Source organism: Idiotropiscis lumnitzeri, chromosome 15 (genome assembly GCF_059441095.1).
Source record: "Idiotropiscis lumnitzeri isolate Australia: NSW breed Sydney's pygmy pipehorse chromosome 15, RoL_Ilum_1.0, whole genome shotgun sequence".
NCBI lineage: Eukaryota > Metazoa > Chordata > Actinopteri > Syngnathiformes > Syngnathidae > Idiotropiscis > Idiotropiscis lumnitzeri.
Genome location: NC_142405.1, coordinates 15,058,712 through 15,072,123, shown reverse-complemented (window position 1 = coordinate 15,072,123; position 13,412 = coordinate 15,058,712). Strand labels below are relative to the sequence as shown.

At 44.0% G+C, this 13,412-nt stretch overlaps 1 protein-coding gene and 1 pseudogene across 2 annotated transcripts in view; one reads left to right on the top strand and one right to left on the bottom strand.

The window, feature by feature from the left end:
* rab11fip4a (RAB11 family interacting protein 4 (class II) a) overlaps positions 1 to 13,412 on the top strand; it is a 70,772-nt gene that overhangs the window by 44,177 nt on the left and 13,183 nt on the right. For both annotated transcript variants that reach the window (XM_088317839.1, XM_088317840.1), the window contains exon 10: positions 2,383 to 2,464. In XM_088317839.1, coding sequence (XP_088173965.1) covers positions 2,383 to 2,464 — 82 coding nt within the window. The remainder of the gene's footprint in view (positions 1 to 2,382; positions 2,465 to 13,412) is intronic.
* On the bottom strand, positions 5,080 to 7,258 carry LOC148323061 (uncharacterized; annotated as a pseudogene).

The window sequence follows — 13,412 nt, the reverse complement described above, 5'->3', positions numbered from 1 at the left end:
CAACAATAACTGTATTAACATGGAAAACAAAACAATTATTTACAAATTCACAGCCGGCATCATATACATAAAATAAATCACAAATCCCAAAAATTAGAAATAATAATCCCAAAGTCCTACTGAGCTCAGTAATATTTTGTTTAAGTCAGTCAATGTTCTTTCCGGTAGTCTTGGGGAAAAAAGTCTTGTCGTGGTGGTAATTAGGTGTGTTACCACGTGATGTTCACAAAGAAGTTGGTGAAGACTGTGGTTCCTTTATCGCAGATGTGGTTCTGGGCTCAGGCTCGCCATCTCCATCAAAGGAGAATCCATTCAGTTTCGGATCTTGGTTTAATACCAAGACAAAAAACCTAGCCTGCATAACAATAATGAAATTATTGTATGCAGCTAATAAGTCTATTATCAGTTTCCAGTATCATCAGTCGCTATAGCTCTATAGTTTTCAATTATCATAAATACTGCATCTAAATATCACATTTATAACAGTTATTAATTTACATGCATGTTTTCCAAATTATCATTGTAACACATGAAATGAACTCATGAGCTAACAATAAACACATTTCTCAATATGTCCAATTTCTCAATAACCATGTTTTATGGTTTACATATCAATCACTTCAATAAAGAAATAATTGTATAACAAACATAACTGAGTCAATTCAACATTTCACTTTTAACACATATTACATCAAAATGAGCAGTTATACATTTGTTTGTCAACATAAACCTTGCTTTAGAAAGACCTTAAAACAAGTAAAATCAACTCTTTCACTGTAAACAAGCAGTACATTTCCACTCGCGATTAGCATTAGCTTAACGTTAGCTTAGCGTTAGCCTCACATAAACGTTTTTACGACAGTCCATAGCAAGTGCATGGCGACTCACCAAGACGACGTTCAAGTACGAACACGGTCGATTTGTCACAGACCCTCAGTTCTCACTGGTATCCACACTTAAGATAAAACATTTCCCAATTAACATTTTATTATTGGTCACATTTATATCAACTTCAATAAGTATTTCACTCACCGAACGGCACATTAGCATTAGATATCGTCACGCAACCTTTCAGTTGGGCGTCCAGGCGTAAAAGAACGATATACACAGCTAATCTCGAGATAGCGTCTCGAGAAGGCGGGACAACTTGACTTTGACGAATCAGAAAGTCATAATCAGATGAATGACACTCGCAACAGGAAATCAAGTAGACGAGAGATGTACACTTTCTCTTAACAAAATAATGTTTTTTCAAAATAAAATGGCGTTTTCTCTACTGGGTTACATATGCATACACTGTAACAATGTGTACATTTTTGAGGGGGGGGGGGGTTAATGCTACAAAAATCTTTCCTGAGTTTTTGCACTGTATTAAAAACAGACTGACATAACACTGCAAATTAAGGCTGTCACGATTGTTCAAATCCTCGATTGATTTTTGATTTTATAGTCCTGATTTGATTCTCAATTTTTCCCTTTTTATTTTTATAGCACAGAAACCGATGCCATTTTTTAGTCGAGTTTAGTCTGCGGTCATTGGTTTTATTGTTGGAATTTTGTATAGTAAAGCTTATTTCAAAAGATGGGCTACATATAAGAGATGCAATTTCCATTATTTGATGTGTAATTTATCACATTATGCGCAAATGGTCACATTTACATCAGTTATTTACAATATAAATATTGTCGATCCTGTTGATTTGGGGGATAAACATCATAACGTAATTTCAATCGATATTGAGGAATAATTGAATAATGATTGAAACCCCTATTACAAATCTAATCTTTTGACATTAAACTTTTACACAGTGTTATCAGTCTTCGTCAGCTGCTTGTGAAATCTGCTTGCCACAACTCGACAGAAGTCATATAATTACGAGACACCAAGAGGCCTTCCAATGATGTTATAGTAAAAAGGAACATCAACATTAATATCACTGTAAAGAAGACATTATAAGACTAGAGGAAATTAACCTAATAATTTAGATTTGTTTTGATTGTATGACATGTATTCCACGTTACTATAGTGAGAATATGGTGATGTTATTGGGTTTTTTTTCTTAAAGAGAGACAGTGGAGAAAAACAGTATGCTGAAGAGTAAGAAAGTGTTTAAGCCTGTTTTTATGGACACCATGGTGAAAATTAATCAAACGCATTGGTTGACCTTATATGAATAGGGTAGAGTAGGAAATGAAGACATGTATGACAGACAATAACAGATGCAGCAGAGGACAAAAAGAATAAACAGAGGCTGTAACAGTCGGAGGATGCAATGATCGTTGTGAGGCATTTTTATTTGTATCCATGTGCTTGTTTCAGTCAGTTTGACTCAATTAATAACTCAGTTTAATGGATTGGCCTGTATTTGTTGACATACACAGAATACATCAATTAGAAGAAGAGAATGGAGAAATGAAGACAAATGTGCAAAGACTCAAGTCTCAGGCAGAGAAGCTGGACCAGGTGAGTAGTATTTACTTGGGTTATTTATTTTTTAACACAAGTGACAGTTTTATTTTATTTTAATTTTAAGAGTGGGTGTAGGTGTGCGTGTGTACACATGTGGGTGCTTGTGCGTGTGTGTTAAAACACACTGTGAGTCAATAACAAATTCCAGCGACTTTAATAAACGGAAGCAGATGTATAAGCGATCACACAATGCCAATTAAGGCAAGTCACTACACTGTCACAGTATTCCATCAAAACCAAAACTATCACCAAACATCAACTGAACAGCATACTAGCAAACAATGAAACAACCATAACAAGGAACAAAGAAATACAATTAACACAAAACATGTATCGCTCATGCGCTCAAAAGAATGTTTGATTTGATTGACAAGGTAACGTCAACTGGTCCCGCACAACAATTTTATTTGAATGAGAAGAATATTAGACGACTAAATTTCAGCAAACATTCTTAAATTTTAACTACATTATATGGTTGTGTTGAATTTCTTTAATGCTATTATGTTGAATCTACTCAGCAATGTTGAATTTCTTAACGTCATTCCGTTGAATTTATTGAATGTCGTCGCGTTGAATTTACATGACATTGTTAGGTTGAATTTACAAGTCATTATTATATTGTATTTCCTCAATTTTATTGTATTTACTTTATATTTACTTACAACAATAACTTGTGTTAAATATACTTAACACGTTATTCGTATTTACTTTATTTCAAATAACAGGCCAAAACAAGGTACGTGCGAAATAAAAAACAAAAATTAAATAAATTCAAAGGCTGCGATTGGCTGGCAACTAGTTCAGGATGTCCCCCGCTTTCTGTCTGATGACAGCTGGGATAGGCTCCAGCACCTCCCTGGTGAGGAGAAGCGGTCCAGATAATGGATGGATGGATAAATTCATAGGCGTATTTGAAGTTACTGGCATACTCCAGATGTAAGCAGTAGATAAGCCCAAGGAGGAGTGGACACGTCCTGCAAACCCTGAAGCATCATTTTTTTTTATCACTGGACCTGTCAACCCCAATAAGCACGCCTCCAATTTGGCACAGAAGAATCCCCCTTTATTTTCACGTTTTATAATTTGTGAAATATTTAAGTGCCATGTTACGACGGAAGTCAACCAGTCTGTAATTAACACACCATTACTGACTATCAGATGACTAACATCATAGCTAACTGATATCACAGGCTGACCCGATCAATTCCTAATTCCTTCTTAACAAAACATTCTCGGTTGTATGTTTCACCTAGATCTACAAAATCTGGGAGGCATATGTAACAGCCCACAATGTACAAAATTTTCTTTTAGGGCTACATGTTAAACCTATCAGGAAGTCCATTTTGATTTACTTAGGAAATTGGCACCATTTTTGAGTGCCTTTTATATAGGTCATATTTTAATTCATCGCTCCTAGAGATTTTAGCCGATCGTGATAAAACTGTGTTCCATCAAAAGACGTTAAGCTAAAAAGATATTGAAAGCTCTAATTGAAGAGAAATTACACTGTTTTTGAGGGTCTAAAGCTGGGTCAATGTTAAGAAAACTATGCCCAGACTTAAGACACAAAAATATTTACATTTTCGAGGGTTACTTCCCTTTGTGCCAGTAACCCAACATGGTCAGGATTGCAAGGGCTCTTAATCGCGGCACACAACTCTAGTAATCAAATTGGCTTTTTCATCTGTTGGACTGTTCTTTTTTTTCAGACAGACATTCGGGTGAAATTCACTGGTGGTGACGATCTGTAATTTAGCGATGATAGAAGTGCTGTTAAAATAACAATGACAGACTGACGATTTCAGTTTGGTTGGGCATAAAATAACGACAAACTGATGGTGACAAACTAGTGGCCCGGCTGCTGGTGATTGATGGACTGGCCAAATTTACCGACATGCCTTCTTCTTGTCCTTTTGGCTTTTCCCTTCAGGGGTTGCCACAGCAAATCAGTTGTCTCCATCTAACCCTGTCCTCTGCATCCTCTGCTCTCACCCCAACGACTTTCATGTCCTCATTAACTACATCCATAAACCTCTTTGGTTTTGCTCTAGACCTCTTGCCTGGCACTTGGAAACTCAGCATCCTTCTGCCAATATACTCATTATCTCTTCTTTGGACATGTCCAAACCATCTCAGTCTAGCCTCTCTGACTTTATCTCCAAAGCCCCTAATATGTGCTGTCCCTCTGATGTACTCATTCCTGATCCTATCCATTTTGGTCACTCCCAAAGAGAACCTCAGTATCTTCCTCTCTGCCATGTCCAGCTCTGCCTCCTGTCTTTTCTTCAGTGGCACTGTCTCCAGACCAGACAACATCACGGATCTGCCAGGATGGCCGAGTGGTCTAAGGCGCCGCGTTCAGGACCCAGTCTCCCCAGGAGGCCTGGGTTCGAATCTCGAATTTCCCCATTGTGGGACTAATAAAGGGAATATTATTATTATTATTATTATTATTATGATCTCAACACAGTTCTATAAATCTTTCCTTTCATTTTAGCTGAAACTCTTCTATCGCACATCATGCCTGATACTTTTCTCCACCCGTTCCAGCCAGCCTGCACACGCTTCTTCACTTCTTTTCCACTCTCCATTGCTCTGGACTGTTGACCCTAGATACTTAAATCCTCCACCTTCTTGGTCTCTTCTCCCGGTAAGCTCACGCTTCCTCTTGGGTCCCTCTCATTTACACACAGATACTCCGTCTTGCCACCGCTAATCTTCATTCCCCTCCTTTCCAAGTCAAACCTCCATGCCTCCAGCTTCTCCTCCACCTGTTCCTGCTCTCACTACATATCACAATGCCATCTGCAGACATGACGGTCCATGGAGATTCCTGTCTAACCTCGTCTGTCATCCCTCAAAGCTGATCCCTGATATAGTCCCACCTCCGCCTTGAACTCCTCCGCCACACCTACAGTACACCTCACCACTGTCTTACAGTCCTCATACATGTCCTGCACCACTTGAAAATACTTCTCTACTACTCCTGACTAGCTCATACAGAACCACAGTTCCTCTCTGGGCACTCTGTCATAAGCTTTCTCCAGATCTACAAAGACACAGTGCAGCTCCTTTTGACCTTCTCTGTACTTCTCTATCAGCATCCTTAAAGCAGATATTGCATCTTTTGTACTCCATCCATCCATCCATCCATCTTCTGTACCGCTTCTCCCCACTAGGGGGTGCTGGAGCCTATCCCAGACATCTTCAGGCAGTAGGCGGGGGACACCCTCAACTGGTTGCCAGTCAATAGAATAGAATAGAATAGAAATCCCTTTATTGTCATTGTACTCAAGTGTGCAACGAGATTAGAGGGCTCCCCTCTCCAGTGCAATACAACAATAATACAGACAAATATATAAATTAGATAAATAAAGAAGACAGTGCAATGGAATTCAGTACTGAATAGGGCATATAGAAACACATCACAATGCTGTTTTGCGAGGTTAGGGTGGTCTCGTGTGTGTGTGTGAGAGTTCAGTATGGAGATGGCTCTCGGAAAGAAACTGTTTCTCAGTCTATTGGTCCTTGATTTGATGCATCTGTAGCGCCTGCCAATTGCAGGGCACACAGAGACGAACAACAATCCGCGCTCACACTCATACCTAGGGGCAATTTAGAGTGTTCAATCGACCTGCCATGCATGTTTTTGGAATGTGGGAGGAAACCGGAGTACCCGGAGGAAACCCACTCAAGCACGGGGAGAACATGCAAACTCCACACAGGATGGCCGGAGCCAGGATCGAACCCACGCCCGATGCTGTCTCTCACTGTGAGGCCATCGTGCTAACCAATCGGCAACCGTGCCACTCTTTTTTGGAATAAAGCCATACTGCTGCTCACAGATGTTCACCTCTGCCCTCAGTCTAGATTCCACCACTCTTTCCCACAGCTGCATTGTGTGGCTCATCAGCTTTATTCCTCTGTAGTTGCCACAGATCTGCACATCTCCCTTGTTTTTAAAAATGGGCACCAGCACACTTCTCATCCATTCCTCAGGCATCTTCTCACTGTCTAAGATCCTGTTGAACAGCCCAGTCAGATATTCTACTGCTATCTCTCCTAGACACTTCCATACCTCCACGGGTATATGATCAGGGCTGAGTGCCTTTCCACTCTTCATCCTCTTTAATGCTCTTCTCACTTCATCCTTACTGATCTTTGCTACTTCCTGGGTCACAGCAGTTGCCTCTTCTTCTCTTTGTTCTCTCTCATTTTCCTCATTCAGCAACTCTTCAAAGTACTCTTTCCATCTTCCAATCACACTACTGGCATCTGTCAACACACTTCCATCCCTATCCTTTATTACCCTAACCTGCTGCACCTCCTTCCCATCTCTGTCTCTCTGCCTTGCCAACCTGTATAGATCGGTCTCTCCCTCCTTACTGTCCAACCTCGCATACAAGTCATCGTAAGCCCCTTGTTTGACCTTTGCCACTTCCACTTTCACTTGCTGCTGCATGTCCCTTTATTACTGTCTACTTTCTTCAGTCCTCTCACTGTCCCACCACCTCTTCGCTAACCTCTTTCTCTGGATCCATTTCTGCACCCCCTCATTCCACCACCAAGTCTCCTTATCTCCTTTCCTTCCAGATGACACACCAAGGACTTTCGCTACCTGATCACATTTGCTGTAGTTGTCAAGTCATTTGGGAGCTCCTCCTGACCATCAAGAGCCCGTCTCAATTCCTTCCTGAAGGTCATACAACACTCTTCCCCTTTCAACTTCCACCATTTTGTCCTCTGCTCTGCCTTTGCCCTCTTTGTCGTTTTTACCACCTGAGTCATCCTACCATCCTATGCTGTCTGGCTACACACTCACCTACCACTACTTTGCAGCCGCTGATCTCCTTCAGATCACACCGTCTACACAAGATGTAGTCTACCTGTGTACCCCTACCTCCACTATTGTAGATCACCCTATGTTCCTGCCTCTTTTGGAAGAAAGTATTCACAACAGCCATTTCCATCCTTTTTGCAAAGTCAACCACCATCTGTCCTTCTGCGTTCCTCTCCTGTTTACCAAACCTGTGCACAAACCTTTGGTTCGCAGGCAGCCAGCTGTGACACGCACAGTTCAGAGAGGGTCCAGAGAAGCCGAAGAGGACTTAAAGGACTGTTTCAACACAACTGTGTGGGAAGTATTCAGCGAAGCCCACGGGGAGGGCATTAATTGCCTAACAGACACAATTACTGATTATATTAATTTCTGCATGGAGAGCACCATACCCACCAGGACAGTAAGATGTATCTCCAAAAACAAACCCTGGATCACACCGGACATTAAAGCTCTCCTGAAGGAGAAAAAGAGGCCTTTTGTGTCAGGCGACAAGGATGAGCTGAAAAGAGTGCAACCTCAGCTGAGGAGGAGGATCAGATAGGGGAAAAAGTCCTACAGGATGCGGATGGAGGAACAGGTGCAACATAATAATGCCAGGGATGACTGAAGGGGCCTGAAGACCATCTCGGGCCACGGACAACCAAAGACCTAGAAGGGGGGGGACTTTCAGTGGGAAAATGAGTTGAACCTATTTTTCAATAGGTTCGATCAGATGCCTGCCCCCGCTCAGTCTCCCCTGCTGCAGCCCGCCAACCCCTCGTGCTGCTGCGAACGACACCCTCTCCCCTCCTCCCCCCACAGTCTTCAGTTCCCAGTCACATCAGACAACCACCACTTCCTCCTGCTCAGCCTTGTTCCTCACAACATCTCAGGTGAAGAACCAGCTGAGGAAGATGAAGGCGAGGAAGGCACCGGGTCCAGATGGGATTAGCAACCAGCTCCTCAAATCCTCCGTGGACCAGCTGTGTGGAATCGTCCAGCACAGGTTTAACCTGAGCCTGAAGCCGGGCAGAGTCCCCCAGCTGTGGAAAACATCCTGCCTGGTTCTGGTTACAAAGACCCCCCACCCGAAGGAGCTCAACAACTTCAGACCAGTGGCACTGACGTCTCATCTGATGAAGGCCGAGGAGAGACTGATCCTCGTCCATCTGCGCCCCCTGTTGAGCTCTTCGATGGACCCACTCCAGTTCGCATACCAGCCTGGCATCAGTGTGGATGATGCCATCATCTACCTGTGCCACACTTAACTCTCCCACCTGGAGCGGGGAGCACTGTGAGGATCATGTTCTTTGATTTCTCCAGTGCTTTCAACACTATCCAGCCCACCCAATTGGGAGACAAGCTGGAGCATGCGGGAGTGGCCCACCACCTCATCACATGGATTCACGACTACCTCACAAACTGGCCACAGTACTTAAGAACACAGAACTGTGTGTCTGACATGCTCCTCTGCAGCATGGGAGCGCCGCAGGGAATTGTTCTGGCTCCCTTCCTGTTCACCCTCTACACCTCGGACTACAAATACAATTCCCCTACCTGTCACCTGCAGAAGTTCTCTGATGACTCTGCGATTGTCGGCCTCATCACTGGCGGAGACAATCGGGAGTACAGAGAACTCACTCAGGGTTTTGTGGACTGTTCTCAACAGAACCGCCTCCATATAAACTCTGGGAAATCCAAAGAGCTGGTGGTGGATTTCTGCAAACGTTGGCACTCTCCACCTGCACTAGTGAATATCCAGGGAACAGACGTTGAGAGGGTCTCAACTTACAAGTAGGTGTTCATCTGAAACTGGACTGGAGCGACAACATAGACGCTCTTTATAGGAAGGGTCAGAGCAGACTCTTCCTACTCAGGATGCTGAGGTCCTTTGGCGTTCAGAGGTCACTCCTCAGGAACTTCTATGATTCGGTGGTTTCATCTGTCATTTTCTATGGAGTGGTCACCTGGGAAGGAGGCATCTCGGGCCGGGACAAAAAGAGGCTGGACAAACTGGTGAGGAGGGCCAACTCTGTCCTGGGCTGCTCCCTGGACTCTGTGGACTCAGTGGAGGGCAGGAGGATGACAGCGAAACTGTCATCAATGCTGGACAACCCAGCCCATCCCCTCAATGACACTCTTACATCAATCCACAGCTCCTTCAGTGATAGACTGTTACACCCTCGCTGTGTGAAGGGGAGATTTTGCCGCTCCTTTCTGCCGGCTGCTGTCAGACTTTTAACAAGAACATTGGGTCGAGCCTTCAAACGGGCGGGCATTAATCAATTGTGCAGTCCTAGGATGCAATATACACTACTACTGCACTACTGTATCCAATGGTGTACTTAAATATTGACCAATGATGTATTTTGATTACCACTGCAGTATTCTCATCATTGCAGTATTTCTATCATTGCTGTACTTTTATCATTACAGTATTCTTAACATTGCAGTACTTTTATCATTGCAGTACTTTTGTCATTGCAGCATTTGTATTCATTTCCTCTCTGTACCATGGACAGACATTAGGAGTGTTTCCTTACACTTGTATATGTTGTGGGATGTAAGTGTGTATATACATGGGGATTTATGTATACAGTGAAACCCCGCTACTTCGTGGTTCACCTTTCGCGGGTTCAGTGCTTCGCGGGTTTAAAAAATATTCAAAAATTAAAAACTTTTTTGCCCGGGCACGATCGGGGCTCTCCATTCGCTCCGCTCCGCGGGGGCATTGTAGTTTCGCCGAGCGGCACGACGGGGCGCTGGAGCGGTTAGATGGCCGGCGTGCGCCGAAGAAGAGCGTGGGCGAAGAGGAGAGTGGACGAAGAAGAGCACGTTCCCCCGGGCACGATCGGGGGCAACGTTTCGTGCGGTTCGGACCGTACCAGAGCTCCGGCCGGCGTGCGTGGCAGTTAAGCCGAAGAGGAGCACCTTCCGCCCGGGCACGAGCGGGGCGACATTTTGCTCCGTTCGGGACCGCACGAGAGCTCCGGAGGAGGCCGGCCGGCGTGCGTGGCAATTACGCCGAAGAGGAGCACCTTCCGCCCGGGGCACGAGCGGGGCGAAATGAAACCAAGTTCAACCGAACGGAGACACGCTTCGGGGGAGTAGGTCCGGCGTGCGTGACAATTAAGCTGAAGAGGAGCACCTCTTCCGCCCGGGCACGAGCGGAGCGCGAGGCTGTCAGTTATGAATGAATAAATAAATAAATGAAGAATGCCACCTTTCATTTCACAGGGCACACCGGACGGCGTACCAGCAGGTAAAAGTCGAAGTAATCAAATAAATACAAAAAGAAGTAATTGAATAAATACAAAAATAATGGCTGGGGAATAAAAAAAATAATAAGTTTTTTTTTGTTATAACATGAATTTCACTCTCTCTCTCTCTCTCTACCCGTATTCTATATGGTGTACTGTATACAGGGGGTATACTGTATACCTGTATAGGTTTTTTTAAGCATTTTTTCAGTTTTCGCGATAACTGGGGTTTCACTGTATTCGTGTTTATTGTGTATATTCGCATGCTTTTTATGAATGTCTGCTGCTAATGTTATACATTAACGGCTACATTACGCCGCCGCCTCCGTGTAATCTATATCTTTGCTGATGTAACACTGCAAATTTCCCCATTGTGGGACTGTTAAAGGACATCTTATCTTATCTTATCTTAATCATTTCATCAAGGTCCAACCAAAAGTTCTCCTTCTCCTTCAGCTTACAACCTACCTGTGGAGTATACCCACTAACAACATTGATCATCACACCTTCAATTCCTAGCTTCAGGCTCATCACTCTATCTGACACTCTTTTTACTTTCAGGACAGTCCTAACAAACTCCTCTTTCATGATAACCACTACTCCATTTGTCTTCCTCTCAATACCATGATAGAACAAATTGAACCCTGCTCCTAAACTTCTAGCTTTGCTCCCTTTCCAACTGGTCTCCTAAATACAAAATATGTCCACTTTCCTCCTCTGCATCATGTCAACCAGCTCTCTACCTTTCCTCGTCGTAGTTCCCACATTCAAAGTCACTACTCTCAGTCCTAGACTCTTAGTGTTCCTTCTCGTTCTTCCTCTCTCCTTCTTCGACCAACAGTAGTCCAATTTCCACTAGCACCCTGTAGGTCAGCAGCACCGGTGGCGGTCGTTGTTAACCCAGGCCTTGACCGATCCGGTATGGAAGTCATATGTTTGATTTGGCCAAGGTTTTACGTCGGATGCCCTTCTTGACACAACCCCCTGTATTTAACCGGGCTTGGGACCGGCATAAAAAGATACTGGCTTGTGCCCACTTACGGCTACATTTACCTTACCTTCTTTCTCCAAGATCTAAATAGTTTCTTCTCAACTCCATGCCCATCTCACCCACAACTGCCTGTACGAGCCCTTTCAATCTGGTTTCTGTCCCCACCACAGTACCAAAACCTTTCTCATCAAAATCACCAACAATCTTCTCACTGTGGCTGATACCGGTTCACTTTCCATCCTAATCCTCTTTGACTTGAGTGCAGCCTTTTAAACCATTTCCCACCCCATCCTCCTTAGCACGCTTCGCTACACTGGTTAAACTCCTACCTCAACAGGCTACCTACTTCCAGTTCATCCACTTCAGGTACTTCACTTCAGTCTCCTCTCCGTCACTACTTAGGGCTCTGTCCTGGGGTCCCTCCTCTTTATCACTTACCTCCTCCCCCTTGGCCATATCCTTTAACATTCATTTCCACTGCTTTGCAGATGTCACCAAGCTCTACCTCTTCAGCAAACCAAATTCCCCACTCTCAGCTCCATTCCTCTCCTCCTGCCTTTCTGAAATAAAATCCTGGTTCAACTCTAACTTCTTAAAATTAAACGGCAATAAAACTGAATCCCCCTCCAATTGGCACCAAATCCACCCTATCTGAAGTTGACAGTTTTTCACTCTTCATTGATTCCACCTTGGTCTTCCCTTCCCCTCAGGTCAAGAGTGTTGGTGTCATTCTTGACAGTACTCTTTCATTCCAATCCCACATCAACAACATAACCCGATCATGTTATTTCCACCAGCGTGATATCTGCCGTCTCTGCCCCTCCCTCATGCCCCACACCTCAGCCACTTTCAGCTACAGCCTTGTCACCTCCCGCCTCGATTGCTGTATTTCCCTCTGGGAGAGGCCCTCCATAAACTTCAGCTTGTTCAAAACTCTGCCACCTGGCCCATCACCAGAAGACCTTCCCATCACATCACCCCGATCCTACAGCAGCTCCACTGGCTTCCAGTTAACCAGCGAATCATTTACAAAATTCTTCTACATACTTTTGAATCTATTGACAACCTAGCCCCTCCCTACCTTTCTGACTTCCTGCATATTGCCACTCCATCTCACGTCCTCCAGTCTTCATCCTCCATCCTCCTCACTGTACCTCCTGCTTGGCTCTGCACCATGGGGGACAGAGCCTTCAGCAACTCTGCTCCCCAGCTCTTGAACTCTCTCCCACCTGACCTCTGTAAATGTACCGCCCTCCCCGTCTTTAAAACAAAACTCAAAACCCATCTGTTCCGCCTCAACTACTCTCCCTAATTCAGATATGTCCCTCGTCCACTCATAATGTATTTTATCCAGTTTGTTTTTACGTGTTACTGTTTTGACCCTTATGTGTTTTTACTCTTGTACTTTTATTCTGTACAGCATCCCTGAGTGTCCTAAAAGGTGCTTCTAAATAAAATGTCTTATTATTGTTATTATGATTATTAAAGTTCTCGTCTTCTGTATCCAAAATGAACAGCAGGGCAAGTTCTCCATCAATCACGCCAGCCAGGCAGCGTCTGTTTTTTTTATTTATTTATTTATTTTTGGGCAGCATCTATTGTGTAACGGTTAATCTAACCTGTGATGTTTCTTGCTTGCAATAACGTCTGCAATAAGACAGACTGCGGCATTGTGGAAAGCGGCCCTTTTATCCAGCTTTCTCCCACACGTACGTACACGTAACTGGTCTGTTGTCAACTGACTCTTGCCTCAGAGCTTCCCTAACAGAGGGTGCTAACACGCTGTGTAATACTCCCAGTCAGTCCATCGAAGTGGTCATGAAAGTCACACAACATGTACAGATTTGGAAATCGGCCCACACATAACGCGCC